The sequence below is a fragment of the Chanodichthys erythropterus genome, chromosome 13 (genome assembly GCF_024489055.1).
Source record: "Chanodichthys erythropterus isolate Z2021 chromosome 13, ASM2448905v1, whole genome shotgun sequence".
Taxonomy (NCBI): domain Eukaryota; kingdom Metazoa; phylum Chordata; class Actinopteri; order Cypriniformes; family Xenocyprididae; genus Chanodichthys; species Chanodichthys erythropterus.
This window is the reverse complement of record NC_090233.1, coordinates 42,930,628-42,953,785: the sequence shown is the minus strand read 5'-3', so window position 1 is coordinate 42,953,785 and position 23,158 is coordinate 42,930,628. Positions and strand designations below refer to the sequence as shown.

Here is a 23,158-nt window from a genome sequence, read left to right as displayed (position 1 = left end):
TGGAAGAGTATAAATCCAAGACAAACGGAAACAGTTACATTTTTAAAAGTTTAATTGATCATACAGAGAGTAGAAATAAAAAACACATTTGTACATTGTGACTTACACTAAAGAACATGTATTTACATTGAGGCAAAAATCAACTAAATCAATGCCATTAAAATGACCAAAAAACAATTGCATAAAGTCCCTAAAACAGTGTCACACAATACCTAGAGCTTGAGGTTTCTTTCTCACAGTCTCATTCAGGCTGTGAGACACAGTCTCCTGTGTCAGGTGACTCCTTTTTCACTACACTAGTGGATTTCAATAAACCACTCGGGTACCCGAGACTGTAATGTGGCCTTCTGGTACAATGTTTTAACACTAGAGGTATCTTCTTTAGACAAGAGGGTAGCTAGCTGCTGTAGCAATACCACAGTGGTTGTGTCGGTCCTTTGCCATGTAGATATATCCTTTATCACCCCAGTTCTCACTCCAGCTAGAATACAGAAAAGGCACATTGCGTTAAAAACACTGGCTTTAAACATTGGTTTTATATGAATATACAGTATAAATGATCTTCTTACCTGTTCTTGACAATCCAGTACTTCTTGCCATCGACATCCTCACCCTCAAAACCATAACCAACAGCAAGAACGCCATGATCTAGCTCCTCGCTGCTGCAGTCTTTCTCATAGTAGATGCCTATAACAAGAGATATACATCTGTTAGTTCACATCAACAGACTTCTCTCCTTCACTAAATAATTCAGTCATTTAGCAGGCTTAACAACTAGCAGTGAGAAATGTACACACCTGACTGGTAGAACTGGAAAGACTCATGTCCAGCGTCAATAGCCACAGACACGGGCCCCACAGCGGCTATAGCTTTCATCAGAGCATGTTCCTTTCCACTGGGAATGTCAACGAATCCGGTGTCATTGGCTGCGCTGTTATTAGGATCGTAATGGCAAGGCTGATCGTCCTGAAGACAGGTGTAAAAACGAAGCATGTATTATATGGTAATACTTTATGGAACTAATCAGAATCATTTCAGGAGAATAAAGTGTCAACTTACAGTTCCCAAGTAGGGGTAGGACTCCTCTGAGTCCAGACCGTTTTGGTCCTTGATGTACTGGAAGGCCTGGTCCATGAGACCTCCGTTACAGCCCTCATTGCCTTCAGGACGGGAACAGTCCACCAGGTTCTGCTCACTCAGAGACACCAGTTTTCCAGTCTTCCTGAACATCTGACCCTCCATGGCTCCGGTAGTGCTGAAGGCCCAGCAAGAACCGCACTCACCCTGGAAAATCACATTGGAAATATTTTAAACCAGCAATAATCAACCAGGGGACCGGGGCCATTAGATGACAAAATCATTTGGGCATAAAATAATCAAAATATTTCTTATTTTGCTTCCCCCTTCAACATCTTTTATTTAAAGGACCACTGTCTTGAAAAACCTGGATATATGAAGAGGCCTGATTTTAAAAATGTGATTTCTAGACGTGGAAAAGTCATGTAAATGAATAACTGCTACTAGTTACTAGTAATGGCAAGCTCTAAAATATTTTATTGTGTCGAATTTGTGAATAAAAATAAAACTTCTGGAACACTGAAATTTAACCGAAATTCTGAATTGTAATTTTTTTAATTGATTTTTCTGATTATTTAAATGTAATTAATTAATTTAGTTACTTCTTAATTTATAGAAACTATGAGTGTCCATGGATTAAAATGAGTTTTGAAAACTAGAGCTTGAATATTGTTGCGCACAACAGAGGGCCAACTAGTTAGTTTACCACTAGTTTAGACAAACACTATGCATCTATAGGCATGTGACATATTTTCTCCATGCATACGCGGAAAACACAACTATGATTGGAAATCAGATGTATATAATATGATGTGAAAACAAAGTGGTCAGACCAGTTTTTTTTGTATGGAGTTTAAATACAAGCCCTGGCTTGTATTCAAATGTACAGTATTTCTAGCTATTTAAGATAAAGGCAGCTATCTCACCTGATCTTTCACGGGAGTCACATATCCCTTTTCTCTCCAGTCCAACTTGTTTGGGGCCTCCAGGAAGTTGGGTTCCATGAAGAGGGATCCAGTGAATCGTCTTTCCTTCTTGTGCTTGAAGCCATTCATAACCTGCCTGAACTCCTCATGAGTCTGTAGATATAGAATAGATTGATTAATGCTGAAGGAATTTCACCAATCAGAATGTATACACCTCAAATAAACTTCTTCTGCAGTCTTACCATGTCACCGAAGTGGTTCATTCCGAGTCTGTAAGTGTGTATGCCCATGGAGTGGTCAAGATTGTGCAGTTCGATCTTTTTCAAGTTTTTCTCCCAGACCATTCGCCTCCACCCCTCCTCCTTCTGTGTTGTAAGAGATAACGCTGAGTTCCACATCTTGCTCCGTTTTCAACTTGTTAATGTAAAGCCATCAATGAACCTTTAACACTTACTTCATGGTATTTTTTACTGTGCCAGTTCTTCCATTGCTCCCAGTGGTCATCTAACTGCTTGTCCAGAGTTGGAGCAGCAAATACAGCACTGAGGCACAACGTAAACGCTGCCAAATACACCCTCATGATCAAAACACTGGGGGGAAAAAACAACAGGTCAGACATGTTGCAACAAGTGACCACGGACTTTTTGTATTCCAAGTTTTTGTTTGTTTACCACCACAATTTTAGTTTAACATTTTGAATTGTGATTTTGTTTTAGTACAAATATTCAGTCTTATATGGAAGCCCATTTCTTTGGTAGATCATAATTATAACATAATAGGTCATAATTATGAAATAAAAAGTAGAAACTACAAAAAAAAATAAAAAATATATATATATATATTTCGAGCTTTTAAGACCAGGACGTCATAATTTCGACCTTGGTTTAACTTTATTTTACAGTCCTGTTCCTCATGAACATACCATGTACATATAATAGTTATTACAATAAACTGGTAATAACTAGGTACTAATCCTCAACCTACTCCTAAACCTAACCTTAACCCTTTACCTTATATTAACCATTAACGTAAGCGCACGTACTGTAAAATAAAGTGCAACATTGACTTTTGCACTCATTATTATGACTTGGTAAGAAACTTTTTGTCATATTTTTTTCTTATGTGGATGAAATAGGAATTATTTGAATTAATATGCTCCTATGCTGCATAAACCTATTGAAAATGTTTCGCAAGACATTGCTTAAACTCCTTGAAATTTCATGCCAGATGTTCCTCAGTCACTTCACTGTTGTATAATTAAACGTGTATGTTTATTTAAGAGCAGGCGTCGACCTGAGATCAGATTACTGCCATGACATACTTGTTTACACCGTGTAAAGAACCACCAGCAGGCAGATATAGGTAATAACTTTGTTATGAATATTAATAAAAGCCATGTTTCTGTATCTGTAAATCTTCTGAAAATATATTTGTTCACACGGGCCTCGGGACAGAAACACTGGTCTGGATACAGACGAGAATACGATGTTCCTTTTGTAACAGTCACGGGATCTGGGAGGTGGTTGCAGCCCACAGTTTCCCAGGAAAAGAAAACAAAGACCGAAACCAGGCCACGGAAATCGAAAAAGAAACTGTTGGAACCATTTTAGAGAAATGGACAAATGGTCAGAGCAAAAAGCGCAATGCGTTACGAACCTATAACGTTAACCGTGTGTCGAATACAGTTCATACGGCTGTTTTTTTTTAAACAGTTCACAAGAATGTATCAGCAACAGAGCCAACTAACAAGCTCCATTCTGTTCTGTGTAAAAATAAAAAAAAATCTTAAACAAAACAAAGATGCATATAATAAATTTGCATAAAAATGGTCCATGTAGACGCTTCTTTGAAAATAAATTCAAAACAACGAAAGATTCCAGAATGCTTTAAAAACACCCGACTCACCCTGTCGTCCTGAATCCAGAAGAAAATATTCTGTCGCAGACACCGGGCCACGAGTTTATAGCCCTTCTGAAGGCAAATTCCTCAATTTCTCATTGGTCGAGACTCTTGCCTATAGATCTTTCGATCCCGCCCCCGACGAACGTCATTGCATGTGACCCATCAGCACGTGACTGGGTTCCCGACAGATGATCTTACTCATAGAGAAAAAAACAATGTTGCTATCTGAAGAAACGATCTACAACAAGACAAAATACTGTTGCATTTGAGTTTATAAATGTAACGTTATATATTATTAAATGTAGCCTATACATACATATATATATATATACACATTATTATGACTTGGTAAGAAACGTTTTGTCATATTTTTTTCTTATGTGGATGAAATAGGAATTATTTGAATTAATATGCTCCTATGCTGCATAAACCTATTGAAAATGGTTTCAGATAATGTTTCGCATATATATATATGTATTTATTTTTTAAATACATATTTATTTATTTATTTTTTTTTTAAAAGCAGCTAATAATGAGCTGTACTGCTTGTCAACTGCTATACGTTTTTATAATGCACTGATCGATCTATTCTTTCCTTGCAGCAACGGTATATTTGTCTATTAATGTTAATCCATACACAAATCAGAAGCATTTCAGTTATTGTTAACCAGCCAATAGTGCTTATGCCTCCTAATTGTTCAAAAACAAGCTCTTCAAACAACTAGAAATTACAATTGATTGAAAAATGTTAGCTTTAATTACCAAACCAAGATTCTAACTAGATCATTTGTGAATAAATACATTCAACACGTTCATATACTAAATTATAAAAGATCATAACACAAAAGGGATCTATTTTAAGTCTCACATTTTCACAAGGAACACTGTATTCAATATGAATGCACTGAACTGCATGGCCCTGCTCACACATCAAGAACACCAAAACTAGTGTATATTGGATTTACTATCAGTATGTCTGTGAGGACATCAGTGCAGGTTATCTAGTCCTATAACTTGACTCTGTGACGACATTCCACATTCCGCTTTGTGGAAGGACAGAATCTACATGACAACAAAGGGAAAACAGATTGATTAATGGGCTCGTCTGTCTCAAGTTGTGCACAATAGTTGTGGATGGGAAGATTGCTCTTATCACTTAAGCCTATCAGCCCACCTCATCTAGAAATGATCAAAAAAGAGCAGTTAAAAGATATTGATTAAGTATGAGCAACATATATGCCAAACATGACTCTATGTTACATTAGTAGTACATTGTCACTAAATAGTTTTAATTATTATTATTATTATTTTTTTAAAGTCAACTAGAGTCTTAAAAATAAAGGTTATGTCCATTAAGAACATTTGACAACCATGGATAGTGGAGAAAAGAACCCTGCTTTTGGAACCTTTATTGTTTTAAGAGTGTATAACAGAAAAGAGCTGTAAAAGGAAGAGAACAGGAAAGCTTCAATATGTTATGTTGAAATTAAGGTGCTTTGGTAATTCTGTTCGCTGAGTAAGGCATGCTCTGTCATGCCATACACTCTGACTCCTCAAAAAAAAAAAACGCACATGACTGATTATTCATCATGTAATCATTATCATTTTCAACTCATTTTAGTGGGCCCTTCTTCTCATGGTGAATTCGAAAGGCCTCAGAATTACCCAGAATTTCCTGGAAGGCAATTGAGAAAACTTCACAATACAATGGACTATTACTGGGATGTTTTGTAGCATATTACATAATTTAGACCAAAGAATCTGCCATTTGGTAGGGGAAAAACTTCCTGCCCTAAAAAAAATCTTCCTGTCCTTGTGATTTCCGCAACATCTCTTCAATCCCTCCCTCAAATCTCAACTACAAATCTATCTTTTCTCTCAGTTTTTCAGGCCCACTCTGCGAGAGTTTATTATTTAGTTTTTTTTATTATTATTTTTGTTGTTTGCTTATACATTACAGTTTCTACCTGTTATGTCTTCACATCATTTCTTTTCTTTGTACAGTACAATTGAGCTTTGGTGCTTCATAAATAAAATCTATTATTGTCCTAAAAATCTTTTTCAAACAGAAATATAAATGGCAAAAAAAGCATTTTTTTTTTTTTTCATAAAGAACTTGGGAGAAACATTGAGTAAACAATTTATTATAAAAAAATGTAGTACACTGTAAAGTTTAAGGAAGTATTAAGGACATGGCATTCAGAGACATGCAAACATAATATAAATAGAGAAATAATGTGAAGGTCTTGTGCAAAGAGATGACTGTACAAGTCTTAAATACACCAGGATAAATTTCCCTCTGATTTACCCTGTTAAAGTCTTAAGAGAGGAAATCATAAACCTCGACCACAGCTAAACAGAGAAAGAGCTCCATAATACATAGACTTAATCACAATATAAAAATGTGCCTTTTGGAATGATAGAACAAAATATGCCCGATTCCCTTTTAAAAATGTTTGTGATTTTAAGCCTGCAAAGGGAATGATGAAGGGTTGGAGGATAGACCTGTCCCAAAATATAATATGGAACAGTTCTTTTTTTTTTTTTTTTTTTTTTTTAGACATTAAAAACATGATGAAACTGCAACTGTCTCATTTAAAAGAGAGCAAGAGTCACAGCATGTGTTTAGATGTAACAGAGAGTCTTTGCTGCCATCTACAGTTCATTTGTGTCCAGCATACCACATTCATTACAACCAGACAGGTATTCCTATAACTGAGGAATGGCTTCACTTTTAACAGTTTCAATGCAAATGTTGACATTTTTTGACATTTTTTAATTCTCCAGTGTAAAGAATACACATGACTAAGCGTTCAAAATAAATTTGTCTTAAACACTCAACAACAGTGTAAATGTGTAAAACAGAATATATTGTTATAACAGAGGAACAATTGCAACAAAGATCATGCTTACCAATACACTGAAGCAGACATCATTTTTATATATAAAAATGAAATCATATTTGTCATGTAAGTGCCTGGATTATTTCATCATTTCCATTTGTCAGGTAGCTATAACCGTAAAGTTTCTCAAAAGTGAATGTGACAAGTGTGAATGAGACAAATGTGAAGGATTTTAGAAACCAGATTTTAAAATAATTTACCATGTATTTTCGCTTTTCAAGGAATGTTTAGTATGTTGGTTTGTGCTTCATCAATCAAATAAAATCCTGTCTTTGCAATAAGAAACATTCAGGTAGTAAATGTAAACTACACAGATTTCTGTTTGAGAACAAGCGTTAATCTATTGTTGCGTTAATAGATATGTTCATTAAAAGCTTCGTAAGACAGGTAAACACTGAAGCACTTGCAGAGGTGCACATCCAATTTTCAAATCTACAACGATGGCTCTTTGTCAACAGTTTACCATCTTCAAGGCACTCAATAGCTTGAGTCATTTATTAAATAATGTTGCCAAGCACTTAGTGATCTATCATTCGGTCATCAAATTTAGTGTAATTCCCCTAAAACAGCTGTCTGATTATATAAAAGTAATTGCAAACTGCAGATTTATTCAATAAGGACATTTTGAGAAAGCCCGTCTACAGTTTCACCTTGGGAATGCGAGACAGTCGATAAAAGATTTGCAGGGGAAAAGTTTACATAGGCACCTTTTCAGAAACACCGAAGATGAACATTCAGAAATCGCAAAGGGCAACAAAATGGACATGAACAGAGTATCTGATTCAAATACTTGAGTCTCAGGACACCAGGGAGTTTGAGATTCAACACCACTCTTGTCGGTTAATTAATTGCACATTTCTCTATAGACACCAGTGACGTCCTAACGAGAGATCACGGAACTGATGGAGTTGTAGGACGTGCCGCCCCCATTACACACCGGGCTGTAGGGCTCCGGTGGGGTGCCCAGAATCTCCAAGTTGACTCGGAACACTGGCGCAGCTCTGAGGAGGAAATCCGCTGCGTCCCGACGGCCAAATTCTCGCAACTTAGCGAGCAAAACGCCTATGGTTGAATCCGGTCGTTGGCTCCATTCTTGCAGGAGTGTGGCTGTGGGGCTGAGAAGGGAAAGAGGGTCGGCAGGCGGAGTCCCGTTGGTGCCAGAACTGTATTTAGCAGCGAGCTCGCTAAGGCCCAAGTTCATGGCGAGCAGGCACCAGTCCTTTCCGAGGGCATCGGGTGGGTCCAGCAGGCGGCAGAGCTTGCGTCGAGCCAGGTGACTGACTTCCGCCACGGGCACATCCCCACCAAGACTGCCCTGTTTGTAGACCTGGGTGCAACCTAATGCTATGATACTGACAAAGCTCTCACGATAGCCACCCATGGTGTTCGACAGCGCGTTCTCGCCTCGTGCCTGAGCGCGGAAAAAGTCCCTCGGCTGGTAGAGCATGACAGGGCCGTGGTGTTCCCGCAGCTGCTGAGGGCTTAGATAATGTCGGGCGGTAAGCAAACCGGGTAACGTAGCAGCTAAGAGACCCTCTGCCATGCCGCACAACGTGTCCAACAAAGCGTAGCACCGTCCGGGATCTGTATCAGGTCCTCGTAATTGTACCTCCATTCCCTGCCCGTGGTTCACAAGGAGCACCAGAGCCTCAGCGCCACCGAGTCCAACCCGAGCTCCACCGCTCCACAACCTCACATCCTCGGCCTCAACCTCAGGCTTCTGTTGCCGGCTCCACCGGCATAAGTTCACTTGAAACTTATGGAAAAGTCCACAAGGGAATGGCGCCAAGTGCTCCGCAGGAACCACGCGCACTCCACCGTAAAGCAACGCGTCCTCACCCTCGATGTCTTCCTCATCAGTCCAGGTGTGCTGTAGGCCACCCGTGCGTATCAGGGCGGGGATGTCCACCATTCCCGGGTTGGCCGTGTCACGGGCACATACGTCCATGGCATCGAGCACCTGGAGAAGTTCATCGATGTCACCTTCGGAGACAAGGTTCTGGAGTTCTTCCACACGGTAGCGACCTCGGTAGTGATGGATCGCTTTGGGGGTTTCAATTGAGAGAAGCTTGCCAAGTACGTTACTACAAAGCCAGCGAGGATCTAACAGGACAACATCCTGGACAGTCTCACTCTGCATGATGTTAATCTAGAGGAAAAAATAAAAAATAAAAATGATTGAGTGCAAGCAAATGGGGGATTCGGATGGGTCTGTTCACATCAAGATGAATATTCAGTGCAATGAAATGTTTTGTTTTTTTTAAATAGACTGCTGTTAAAGGGATAGTTCACCCAAAAATGAAAATTATACCATGATTTACTCACCCTCAAGAACTCCTAGGAAATCAAGAAATCTTCTTTCAGAGGAACACAATCATTTATATATTTAAAAAAATATCCTTAGTCCTCCAAGGTTGATAATGGTTGTGAAGGGGTGGGGGTTGCACATTTTGAAGCCTCCCCAAAAAAAATGCATCCATCCATAACTTAAGTAATCCATACGGCTCCAGGGGGTTAATAAAGGCCTTTTGAAGCAAAGCGATGCATTTTTTTAAGAAAAATTTAAAACGTTATAATTTCGAATAACTAGCTTCCGGCATACTGCGCACGTCCACTTGCGCCAAATGATTAACCTTTGACGCCATGTTTGATGCAGGATGTAGGAGTATTGTAAGCTTAGACACCTCTCGCGGTTCAAACAAATAGGACTGGGCAACAAACTCAAGCTCTTCTTCTCTTATTTCAAAATCCTCCGACATTTCTCTTTAAAAATTATGATTTTAGACTTCTAATTCATGACTGGTGTTTTGTTTTGCTCTATACTCTATACTATGTCACGCGTCAGGTCAGAGGTTACTCTTCCGCCGCAAATCAATGCGTACAACCATTTATAGTTAATAAAGTTCTAAATATGGATATTTTTCAGAAATGCATCGATTCACTTCAGAAGGCCTTATTATTAACCGCCTGGAGCCGTATGGATTTTTTTTATTATGGATGGATGCATTTCTTTTTTTGGTTTCACACAACCATTATAAAGCTTAGAGGAGCAAGGATACTTTTAAATTGATCTCCAATTGTGTTAGTCTTAAAGGAAATAGTCATATACACCTAGGATGGCTTGAGGGTGAGTGGGATAATTTTCATTTTTGGGTGAACTATCCCTTTAATGTGTCTGTTCAGACCGACACAAACATTCACATGCTGACGGATTTGTTTTTATGTAGAGATGTTCTAAATTGTTTTCCATTGCACAATGACGAAAACTGGTCAAACAATAAGATTCACACTTTTGGTCACATGCACAGAGCAGCTGAAGTTACATAGTACTACAACTTGGTGGCGCTCACCTACAGACTATTTTGCTGCCGGTAAACAGCAGAGGAAGAATCCAGAACCAGCTCTCTACACTCTTGTATTTGTTATTGTTTGATAAACACCATAGTGAATACATAAATCTGATTGGCTGTTTGAAAACATTGTAAATCCTTTTTTCTCTCTGACAAGTGGGTGTCAAAACAAAGTTCCGTACCATTTTTGACTGATTTTCTAAAAGTGCCAACTACTGTTAGTCAGTGGATCTGCATTTTCTTTCAGTCAGTCTGGTGTTTTCTATGCATTAGTCTGAACGGACATATCATATGTGAAAATCAGTTGTGTTGGTGTGAACAAGCCTTTAGGTGGCTTCCATAACAGTTCAGCAGATGTGTCGATCTAAATTCTAAAATTGTAATTTTTGGAGAGAAAGGTCACTTTCACAATTTAAAATTATTATTTTTACAAAAAAAAAAAAAAAAAAAAAGTGATAAATCATCAGTAGATGTATATCAGGTAAAAGAGCAGAATTTAGGTCTGTTCATCATGCAGAACTATTGTATGGATTCGTAAGACTAGAAATACAGCAAACACATTGTATGTAAAACTTTTATGAAACTCAAATAGTGATTTTTTTCACATTTTGGAGCTTGATAGCCCAAGACAAAATGTAGAAAAATGAAACAGGCTGACAACAACTGTCATCTTTGGGTGAATTATTCTTTGAAGAGAAATGACATAACAGATTTTAAGGGGGGTGAGGTTAAATACAAAGGGAGCTGAAGCCCCATAAACAGAGTATGTTATGCAAGTAAATGTTAATAAAGCTGAATCACAGCTTGGCATTTTAGCCCATCCACATCAAAACATTCCCTAAAATGTGTTTAAGTGTTGCTGCTGAAAACACAAATGACTAATATTGATGAGAATGACTCATTCACCTGCCCTCTCTAACAGTGAAGCTGTTGTTGTAATGGTTGTGGGTGGTCAATAGACTGAAAAAGCACCTATTCAGTTGCTGACGCCCACCAACTCATTTGGATCCACATAAAAAAGTGTTTGTAGATGTTCTGCATTTTAGACTTTCAGTGTTTTGAGGTAATGCATGTGGCATTAATAATGGGGGCGTGTGCGATAGTATAGCATAATGCATGAAAATAATCATTTTAATTAATGATACAGTGCAACCACCTCAAACACACTTTATATCCACAGCTATATACCCATAATTCAAACATGCATACATATTTAATCATCTGCTCATCATCTCACACACACACACACACACACACACACTCTCACACCTTCACTGGGCCGCCCACCCACACACACACCTCTCCCATGCTGTGAAGTTGTGAAGCCAGTTCCCGCAGATTCTCTTCGCTGGCTAGAGGGTTGATTTGTTCTTGCACATCCACAACAAACTGTTGCCATGACATCAGCTGGTTTGGCCCATTCAGTTTCCGCCAGGAAGGCAGAGTGGACAACAGCTTCTCTGCCAGCTGAGTCATCGGCCTGCAGGACTGTCAAAACCAGAGAGATAGAATTTTTTTTTTTTTACATTTCTAAAGAAAACATGAGAGAGTACTTGTCAATAGGGTTGTCAAGTCTTTTCGAGTGGTACTTAACATGCTCCTATGCAGCTGCTAGGGTTTTATGAGTAGTTGCTAGGTATTTACTTTCTAGCCCAAGTCAAAAGAGCGGACCCCCAAGTCTTTGATATTCTCATCCTGAAATATTGTCCAAATATAAGTCTAAAGAGTTTTTTCCCCCCATTAACCAAAAGTAGGAGTGATAGTTGAAACCACCACTGATAAATGAATGCCAGACTTCAGCACTTCAAACAAATTGTTCTATATATTTCATAAATAAATATACTATAGTAAATACTTCTTGATATAGTATTTTTTTATTTATAATACACTGAACATGTAGACAAAAATCCATTCCAGACACAATATAATGGCAGATGAGAAAGAAATCAGTACAGGTACGTGTAGGAGTGAGAGACAGATGAGAGAGATGTAGGAGGGAGCATCAGAGTGTCAGTGTTTGATATTATTGTGTATTTCTGAGACAAAAATGTGTGTGTAAAGAGAAGGGAGCCTCATTATCGGGATCAGACTATCAGAAAACATTACAATCAGTTTCACACTTTTTAGCAAATAAATTTCCAATTCCTTTTCGGACATTTGTGATTGCTGGATAAACATTTAAAAAATAATTGTATACATCAAAAACACTTAAAAAAACAAAACAATGTCTTTAGAAAGTTTCATGTCTTTTTCATAATTAAAGGTTCTCTAAGCGATTCTGGGTAGAGTAACTTCCTGTTGACGTTCGAAGTGTTGTCAAACAAAACAGAGGCTAGCTAGACCCTCCCTCCCTCCTCCTCCCCCTCCCCTCCGAGCTTCCTGAAACAGTCATGAACGCGCATTTAAAATCATTCTTGTCGGTTATTGGCTGGAGCATGTTTATTATGTTTCGTGGTCCAGGCTGCACCAGTTTGTTTTTATTGCCGTTTTCGGAGCTTGTGGCGCGCTTGTGGTTTTTTTACAGTGTGTTCAGGGGACAGGCAGCTAGCGGATAATGAGGAGATGTTTGCTGTATGTGACAAAAAAATGTTTTGGCCTAAAAACACGTGACATCACTTAGAGCACCTTTAATGCAAATCATCAATGTTAAAACATGGGGGTTTCAGTTCATTTATAGGGTTAATTCACCCAAAAATGAAAATTTTGTCATTAATTACTCACCCTTCATGTCGTTTCAAACTAGTAAGACTTTCATTCATCTTCGGAACACAAATTAAGATAATTTTGATGAAATCTGAGAGCTTTTTGACCTCCGAAAAAGACTGCAATGTTATTTCCACTTTCAAGGCCCAGAAAGGTAGTAAAGACATCGTTAAAATAGTCCATGTGACTACAGTGGTTCAACCTTAATGTTATGAAGCGACAAAAATCTTAATTCGTGTCTTACAGGTATGGAACGACATGAGGGTGAGTAATTAATGACAGAATTTTAATTTTTGGGTGAACTAACCCTTTGACATGAATGCTACATCTAGGCAATTGAAAGTGTAAAGTGTTGGGATGTGCATTAGAGTGGAGAACGATCTTACAGAGATGATGGCGTTGCGGAGCTCTAACAGAAGGTTTCTCAGCAGCTTCATGTCTTTGGAGTTGGACGCTCCTGCATCCATGACAAAGAGTTTCTCAGCAATCTGCAGATCATTCCCAAACCTAATAAAATAAATAAAATAAAAATAATCAGTATAACAATCAATTTAATAGAAACAAATTACATTCAAGGCTGAGTAGGTTTAACTCAATTGATCATTTTGGCTTATAATGATGTTTTATCTACCAAATCACTTTAATCAGTATGATTTAATCTGTGCTACATAGAATAAAAGGCTCACTCTGCCAAATATTGTCCTTGTAGGTCTCATAGATCCAAACTGACAATTTATATTGATTTAATCACCTGTTTCTGACTTCCCTAAGTAGAGATCTCTCCTTGTCATAGCTGAACTCTCCCCCAAATGATCGGGGCAGATTCACAATGTCAGCATGTGTGGCCACCAGCACCACACGCAGTGGATTCCTGATCTTCCCTCCAAAGGCTGCGGACACAACAGAGCACCAGTCTTATTCTCTGTTCTCAACATTTTTAATCTCAATTCATAATGTCAATTCTGAACTATTTGAGAGCCATAGACCAAGAACTAGATTCCTAGATTTAAACTGAAGAACTGACTCTAATGAAGTCTCTTTTAGGCATTATCCCTAACACTATGGATGGGCCTGCTACAGTACTTACACAAATTCATCAACCATCACTACAGTGCAAGCAAAGGCAAGTCAGGCTGAAATTACCAAAGAGAGTTTAAGAGAGACAAGAATGAGAAAACTACAAACAGCATCAATGAAGCACACAGAATGGAGAACAGTGAAACAGTGATAAATGGACAACAAAACTGCATGCACAAGCTCGTTTCTTTCATAGGAATGTCAATTACCTTGTTAAATTAGTACAAATAATCATTTAAAAAAGTAACTTGGATAATTGGTTCAAAGCTAGCTAAAGCAATGGAGGCACAATGGAGATGCTTTCAAAAGTATAACTGGTTTTAAGTCGTCAGAGCATCTTAAATGTATGGTGCGGATGGTGTGAAAAACAACAACATACACTGTGTGCGGAATTATTAGGCAAGTTGATTTTCTGATCATATTTTTTTTCCAAGCACATTTTACCAATTCCAATCCACATCAATCTTAATAACTACTATTAATATTGTTTTTAATCATTTATAAGTGATATATAATTGTTCATGAAGGCTGGAAATGAAAAATGCCCTATATTCAGGTGTGCAGAATTATTAGGCAGGTTTTCTTTTACAGATAAAATGAGCCAAAAAAGAGATTTAGCTCAGACTGAAAAGTCAAAAATTATTAAATACTCATGAGAAGGACGCAATACTAATGTAATACTAGAAATTGCAAAGTTAAAGCATGACCATTGGACAGTGAAATGCTCATTGGGTCAGCGGGGTCATACAAAAACAGCTGGAGAAGAAAATACACGTTAACTGCAAAATAATTAAGAATTAAGGTGAAGAATTAAGTGTGAAACCATCAGGAACCCTTTAGTCTCCAGCGCCACCATTTCCCAGTACTGAAACCTACCTGGAGTCTTCAGAAGTGTGAGGTGTCAGGATCTCAGAGACTTAGGTTAGGTGAAGAATCCTAAAAAATGACCTGCTCTTAATAAGAACCACAAGCTGAAGTGTTATAAAATACATGAAGACTGGGTTTTTATAGGCCTTATAGACAGACAGCTTGAGAGTGACTCCTGAAGGACCAGCACCACATCCTCTTGTACCACTGTTTGAAGAATTTATCTTCCAGAATCTGGCAGTAAGGTGTGGGAGTTCACTTTTAGTCCATCTCTTATCCTGAAATGTCCATCTTGCAGAGATGGACTAAATGATCTTCCAAAACTTACTGCCAGATTCTGGATTTTTAATTATTTTGCAGTTAACGTGTCTTTTCTTCTCCAGCTGTTTTTGTATGACCCCGCTGACCCAATGAGCATTTCACTGTCCAATGGTCATGCTTTAACTTTGCAATTTCTAGTATTACATTAGTATTGCGTCCTTCTCATGAGCATTTAATAATTTTTGACTTTTCATTCTGAGTTAAATCTCTTTTTTGGCTCATTTTATCTGTAAAAGAAAACCTGCCTAATAATTCTGCACACCTGAATATAGGGCATTTTTCATTTCCAGCCTTCATGAACAATTATATATCACTTATAAATGATTAAAAACAATATTAATAGTAGTTATTAAGATTGATGTGGATTGGAATTGGTAAAATGTGCTTGGAAAAAAAAAATATGATCAGAAAATCAACTTGCCTAATAATTCTGCACACAGTGTAAAGTTGGTTAACGGTTTTCGTAGCTTACTAATATTACAAATGTTAGTAAATTTGTAATGTTAGTGAGAGTGATTTGACTAATTACGGATATGAGAATTTCAACAGCATGGGTACAAGAGGGGCCAAAACCGAGCCTTAACAAAAATGCAATAAATCCAGATATGTTTTGGTGTAACTGCATGATTGCATTATTGTAAAATAAATAAATAAATAAATAAATAAATAATAATATAATGCATTATACAAAACTACTTAAGTAACCAAGTTACTAATCATGTATAAAAAATGCATTTTAATAAAGAACAAATTGTACAACTTCCTAAGACCTCTTAATCACAGACTTCACAGCTTTAGCTGATCCCTCTAATTATTGTAATGGAAATCCCTCTACAAAGGAGGAGGAAAAAATCTATACATTGAACACTGTAGTCTCACACACATACCGATGTTCTCCTCTGGCAGCATGAGAGCCTTTAGGCAGTTGAGCCAGAATGTGACCTGGTTGAGTTGAGTCTCATAAGGCTCCTCGAGGCTGAATAAGACCAAATGAATTGCTGTGGCGTCATTCACTGCGAAGTAGTCATATGAGCAGTAGTAGACGGGATTACCAGAGAACTCCCAAATACTGAACTCTCCAACTCCTGAAAATACACCCATATACACACAAATAAGCATACATAAAATATAAAACAATTTAGAAAATAAAAAAATATGAGAATCATGTGACACTGAAGACTAAAGTAATGGCTGCTGAAAATTCCATCACAGGAATAAATTACATTGTAAAATATATTAAAATAGAAAGAAGTAACTTTAAATTGTAAAAAATATTTCACAATAATATTATTTTTACTGTATTTTTGATCAAATAAATGCAGCTTTGGTGAGCATAAGAGACATATTTATTTAGAATGTATTATCTTATAATCAGATAATATAGTAACTACCCTAGATGCCACTATCATTCAAAAGTTTTAGATTGGTAAGATTTTTTAATGGTTTTTAAAAGAAGTCTCATCTGTTTACCAAGGCTGCATTTATTTGATCCAAAATACAGCAAAAACAGTAATTTTGTGAATTATTTTTACAGTTTAAAATAACTTTTTATTTGAATATATTTTGAAATTTTCAGCATCATTACTCCAGTCTTCAGTGTCACATGACCCTTCAGAAATCACTCTGATATGCTGATTTGCTGCTCAAGAAACATTTATTTGTATCATCAATGTTGAAAACAGTTGTGTACAATTATTTTTCAGGATTCGTTGATGAAAAGAAAGTTCAAAAGAACAGCATTTACCTGAAATAGAAAGCTTTTGTAACATTTTACACTATTGTACACAACTGTTTTCAATATTGATCATAATAATAAACGTTTCTTGGGCAGCAAATCAGCATTTAGCCTTAGAATGATTCAGCTTTGCCAACACAGGAATAAGTCTTTCACCATTGACATTGGCATTCTGGATGTCGATGGCTTTGGTAGCGGTGTCGTCAGCCGTGGAGAGAGAGTTATGAACAGGACTGAAGACCTCCAATACTCCTTTAGTCAGACTGGGCTCGAACATCATACTGCGGCTACGCACACTTACATTCTCACAGCCTGGGTACAGGTTAGAGATACTGACAGACACTACAGACACACAGCAAAAAGAAAGAAAGACTGTAAACTACATGGAATTATTTATGGCTCCTTAGAATTTATTACAATACATACAATACGGATATATTTGTTACTGAAGGATAAATTATGTCTATTATTTGAAGCTTTAAAAAAAAAAAAAAGTTTCGTTTTTATAATTTAATGGCCTGTGGAAACCCACCACAGGGGGGAGCTCTTTGCTAAAGTCCTGATTTCAGTTTTCCCAGTGTTAACAGGAAAAGAAATATTTAGAAAGGTTTTATATATAGTTAAAAAAAACATACAGAAGCTTTTTAAAGCAGAAAAAAATCTCTGCATAAGGGAACTGTTGCTTAGTTAGTTAGTTAAATATATGGACTGGTGATGGAAAAATATTGTGTTTAAACCCTACAATGGATGATCCATTATCACCACATAATATATAGATTATTTAAAAAGATCAGCCAAAAAAACCCATAGGACTGCAATAGAGCATTTTATTTTGGAGAAATATGAAAGTCAGATGACTCAAAACTTTTTTATACCCTACAAAGTGTTAGTCACACTGCACTGCATATGTCTCGCACAATCAACGCCTTCCACTGAACTTTGGTTCTTTCTAAAAACTTTTCTCACAGAAACCCTGAGACGGCTTCCTCAGTTTGGCAGCAGCAGTATTTGTGAGAAAAGAAACGTAGCTTCATAGGTAATGCATTATATTGCCGCGATTCCACCTTCCAAGGATAGCGCTATATGACGTGCGTGTGTTAATCTGGGAATGAGTGAGGGAAACAACAAGAGAACAAAGTTGCCACAGTTTCATACTTCGAGTTGCCAAGCATAATTTTCAGCTTTTCTATAGATACAGAAGGAAGACACATCACCCTACCTGCAGGTTTGGAGGTGACCGGTGAGGCAGGGTGTCGTACAGGGTTGGTCAGCCTGGTCCTTCTCCTCCTGAAGAAACTCCGTAAGATGCCACACTTCAAAGACTCCACCAGAGTGCTCTTCCCTGCTCCCGAGTGGCCAAACAGCTTGAGTTTGATGCGAGGTTGAGGGGTCTGTGTAGGCCGCAGCTGTTGGATGTAAATGCTCTTATGGTTGTCCTGTAAGACCAGTCACAAAGGCCATGTAAATTAACACAATCCAACGGCATTACAACATGACATATGGACCAATGACATAATGGTAATGTGACTGAGAATGTGCAGTGCATCCTAATAAGTGTAATTTATAGGCTCTTACACGCTAGTACTCTGGGTCTGCCAACTGAGCAAGATCCACATTTCCATATTATTAAATCATGTATGTGACGGTCAAATAAAATGACTTTCAAAATATTAAGTCAAGATTGTGTTTAATAGACAAAAAACATACATCTGAGCAGTAGATCAAATCAGAGCGATTGCAGCATTAAAATGAGATTTAAAAGAAACTGACGTAAACTGAATATCAAATTAGAGGTGACTGAAAGATCTTAATATATGGAAAAACATTTATTTTTAGTCACCTTGACAATGCTTTCACCACAGAAAAGGACTATGCAAGAGCTTCAAAATGCCATCTGGGATTTTACTGGGATTAATTGGCAGATCTGGTGCTATGTTTCACATTGATGGGAGTTCAGTATGATAAATACCATGGAACTTATTAACTACCATATCACTGTACAATCAAATGTACAGTACTTTAAAGAATACCATGGAACATATTCAACAAATCACAGTAAGAACATGACACTATAGAGTGTATTTTTCCCATCCATTTTCCTCTCTTCATTAAAGAGTTGTTAACCTTGAACCAAACCAACCAGCTATGAGTTAAGTCACAACATTACAAACTTTGATGAGAATCAAAGTATTTGAGAATCAGATAAAATGACAAAAAGGTACAACACTGTGAACTTATATTTTTGCAAAATATGCATGAGACTATTTCGTCATTCGCAGGGCTTCATTGGAGTGGGCGGGCACTAAAGATTTCTTGTGGCATGATTTGCTTGACGCTATTCTCTGATTGGTGGAGATTTTTTTAGCAGTGTCATGACTAATGTAGTTTTTCACCAGGAATTCCTATGTTAAACATGATTATTCAAAAACAGTTGAAATAATGCAGACTGATGGCTTCAGCAAAAGCATACAGTATGTAGCTCACAGTGGGTCTGTATTTAATGGTTTGTTATCATTAAAAAATTGACTCCAATATGGAAAATATGAATGTACCTTGGTAGCTTTCTGTAATTCCCTTGTAAGTCATTATGGTTCAGAGATGCCCATAAAGTTCACTGGTCATTTAAACATTAATTAGCTTCAAAATTTAGTGCAGCTATGCATTAATATATACTGTATTATAAAAAACAACTGCCGCATGGCATATAATCATAGCCAATCTGAGCATATTTTGTGGTGTAATACACAACTATATGGAGATGGATTTGGGGCCAATGAGATTTCAGTTGCTTTGCAATATTATAAATACTATTTAAAAAAATAATAACCCAACTATTTATAATTGTTACATTCGGACCAACAGCAGATCAATGGGTTAAAAAATTAAATGTTATGCAAGTCAAACATTTATTCTTAAAATAACAAAATCAGTTCTTCTGCATACATTTTAAGGGGATGAAAGGCATTATTGAGAACAAAACTGACATCCTTTGCAGGTGTCATAAAAAAGGATCTCATAAGCCTTAACAAAGCATTCATGTAATGCAAATGTATGTCTCTTGAGTCTTAGTGAGATGAATAATAAACAAAGCCTCACACCTTTTTCAGCTTGGCCAGCAGCACTGCTACATGCTCCTGCTGCTCTGCAGTCGCGAGATCCTCCGCTGTCTTTCCATCCTGCAAGAGACAATGACAGTGATGGATAAACTGCAGCGACAGAACATTACAGGCAATACGGGGCCCGTCAGCATCCAGTGACACAGATGAATGAGTAAAGCTAGATAAATAAAAGTCCATCAGCCTTTCATCTGCTCAGTATTACCAGACCACCGCACTAATAAAGCTCTGACAGATCAAGAGAACAAGAGAGTCAGTGAGTTTGCAGGGTAAGGGTGTAAAAGAGAAAGTGAGAAGCTAACAAGAGAAAGTGAGAAAGAAAGAAGAGAGAGAATATCACCTAACAGCTCAACAGCGTGACTCACAGTACGTTACAAAAGCTGCTAGAGATAGAACAGCAGGTACAGTAATGATTACGACTGAAATTAATTAAAGGTGTAATGCTGCCTTTAGCTCATATCAGACGAATGTATATCCGAGATGAGTGCAGATGAAAGACACCACAAAATTGTAATCAGTCAAAAATGATGGTTATCAGTCAAACAATATTAAGTCAGTACCAGGGTCGTTCTTTCTACATTTGCAATAGTTTCATGGGATTGCATTTGCTTTCCATTCAACCTGACTGCTGCGCTCATTGAAGAAGAGTTGTGATACGGTAATCGTTCTCTGAACAGCTCCCTGAACTAAGTTCAACTATTCACCCACCCCCTCTCACTTCTGCTGCTATCTGTCTGTCCGCCCATGCTTCACCCGCTAGAAGCCACGTTAGCACCATACAGTTCAGGTAAAGTTACATCAGAGAAAATGTGCATCAGTATAAAATAAATTCTTTGACATTTGAACTAGAGATATACAATAAGCTCTACAGTTCAAAAGTTTGGTGTTGGTAAGATTTAAAATTTTTTCACCAAGGCTGCATTTATTTAAAGACTCCCTGTGGTGAAAATCAAGTTTTTAATGTTGATTATATGTCTGTGTGGTGTTTTTAATATGCTTTAAGACAAACCATGTTCAAATTCATAAGTCAAGTGAGTATTTTCTCCTTAAAGGTGCCCTAGATTGTTTTTTTACAAGATGTAATATAAGTCTAAGGTGTCCCCTGAATGTGTCTGTGAAGTTTCAGCTCAAAATACCCCATAGATTTTTTTAAATTAATTTTTTTAACTGCCTATTTTGGGGCATAATTAACTATGCACTGATTTTTTCAGCACGGCCCCTTTAAGAGATGCGCATCCTCTGCCACACGAGCTCTCGACTATATATACATCGCATAAACAAAGTTCACACAGCTAATATAACCCTCAAATGGATCTTTACAAGATGTCCGTCATGCATGCTGTATGCATGCTTCGAATTATGTGAGTAAAGTATTTATTTAGATGGTTACGTTTGATTCTGTATGAGTTTGAGGCTATGCTCTGTCTAAAGCTAACATTACACACTGTTGGAGAGATTTATAAAGAATGAAGTTGTGTTTATGAATTATACAGACTGCACATGTTTAAAAATGAAAATAGCGACGGCTCTTGTCTCCGTGAGTACAGGAAGAAACGATGGTAACTTTAACCACATTTAACAGTACATTAGCAACATGCTAATGAAACATTTAGAAAGACAATTTACAAATATCACTAAAAATATCATGATATCATGGATCATGTCAGTTATTATTGCTCCATCTGCCATTTTTCACTGTTGTTCTTGCTTGCTTACCTTGTCTGTGCACAGATCCAGCCGTTAATACTGCCTTTCCTTGTCTAATGCGTCGAATGGGCTGGCATTATGCAACTATTGGGGTCATACATATTAATGATCCCGACTGTTACGTAACAGTCAGTGTTATGTTGAGATCCGAGTGTTTTCCGGAAGTCTTTTAAACAAATGAGATTTACATAAGGAGGAGGAAACAATGGGGTTTGAAACTCAATGTATGTCTTTTCCATGTACTGAACTCTTGTTATTCAACTATGCCGAGGAAAATTCAAATTCTGATTCTAGGGCACCTTTAAAACTGCAGTGAAAAAAAAGACCGTCTCAAAAACGTGGTTTGAAATTGCCGGTGTTCTCTACGTCACAAACTACTTTGTAACCAATCACGTCAATGTGCGAGTGGGCTTTAGCATAATCATTAATTATGCTGAGAAGCAGGGGAGTCTCAAGAGAAGCTAGGTTATCCCGGTATTTTTTTTCTGTTGATATGAAAAATCGGTACATTTAGCAATATAGCAGGTGAATTATGTAAATGATATTACAATGTTATGAACTATATGAAGCCACTGACAAGTTGTTCAAAGCATTTCTAAGAATACTTAAAAACTAAAGATTCTAAAAGATTTTTTGAAGGCAGCTGTCTGACTCTGAGATGGCAAATGGGAACATGGTTTGTGTAAACATGATCAACACATTATTAGCTGTTTGATAACGTAGTCAAGAAAAGAGCTGTTTTATTAACTACTGTTATTTGTACCATTCTGATACATCGACTTGTATATGAGCCTGTATAATTCACTCTTCCACTTCTTCTGAATCAGTTTCTGGTTCAAACATATATGGCTGAATTAAACCAGTATTTCCACTTGCCATTGAGCAGTATTTACTACAGTAGAGTTGACTGAGTGGATCAGGTCTGAGCTGGTGTGATTGAGTGGAGGCGAAGCTAATTTGCATATTCTTCGATCCATGTATACTAAATGAAGCAAGGGTGTAGAGTTACATTCAAGCTATTTTAAGGCATGAATACATTCTTTTTCCCAGGAAAAAACATTTAAATATCATTATGGTGATCAAAGACGAGTTTTAAAGGTGCAATTTGTAGACTTTTCTGATCGCTCGAGGTCTATTCAAAACAAAGGCGTAGCTTCATGATGCCAAGTTTGAGCGCAGAATCTTGGGACATGTGGTCTTTACCTCACAGCCGGTGGGAAATAATTGGGATAGGACTCGGGAAGAAATCATGTTCATGGATGCAATTATTAACGTGACTGTAGTATGAAGCAGAGCAGAACTGAGTGTTGTGGGAGCAGAACGAGGCCGCTGGAGCGATTGTTAATGATAGACAAATGCAACAATACAACACGGAACTTTTATTATGCCACAGTCGCCGGTGCTGCTTCCGCTTTTCCGGCCATGAGTATGAGGTAACACAGCTCTGTTTATCATATTAGATACATTTGAGTTG

At 37.5% G+C, this 23,158-nt stretch overlaps 2 protein-coding genes across 5 annotated transcripts in view; both read right to left on the bottom strand.

The window, feature by feature from the left end:
• Positions 1–34: 34 nt before the first annotated feature.
• On the bottom strand, positions 35–4,031 carry ctsla (cathepsin La). The gene is made up of 8 exons (XM_067408331.1): positions 3,909–4,031; positions 2,458–2,593; positions 2,246–2,368; positions 2,004–2,156; positions 1,060–1,284; positions 798–966; positions 570–687; positions 35–481 (listed from the first exon to the last, which is right to left on the bottom strand). Exons 2-8 carry the CDS (start codon positions 2,581–2,583, stop codon positions 382–384), a joined length of 1,014 nt encoding a protein of 337 aa, XP_067264432.1. The 5' UTR covers positions 2,584–2,593; positions 3,909–4,031; the 3' UTR covers positions 35–381.
• Positions 4,032–5,945: 1,914 nt separating this feature from the next.
• The window catches only part of dapk1 (death-associated protein kinase 1), a 76,147-nt gene continuing 58,934 nt past the window's right edge, over positions 5,946–23,158 (bottom strand). For 2 of the 4 annotated variants that reach the window (XM_067406036.1, XM_067406038.1), the window contains 8 exons: positions 19,960–20,037; positions 18,081–18,297; positions 17,018–17,203; positions 16,014–16,211; positions 13,613–13,751; positions 13,248–13,368; positions 11,458–11,646; positions 5,947–8,957 (listed from right to left, as the gene is read on the bottom strand). In XM_067406036.1, coding sequence (XP_067262137.1) covers positions 7,689–8,957; positions 11,458–11,646; positions 13,248–13,368; positions 13,613–13,751; positions 16,014–16,211; positions 17,018–17,203; positions 18,081–18,297; positions 19,960–20,037 — 2,397 coding nt within the window. In that variant the 3' untranslated portion in view covers positions 5,947–7,688. Of the gene's footprint in view, positions 8,958–11,457; positions 11,647–13,247; positions 13,369–13,612; positions 13,752–16,013; positions 16,212–17,017; positions 17,964–18,080; positions 18,298–19,959; positions 20,038–23,158 lie in introns of those variants that run through there. The other 2 variants (XM_067406037.1, XM_067406039.1) reach the window with 2 other exon arrangements.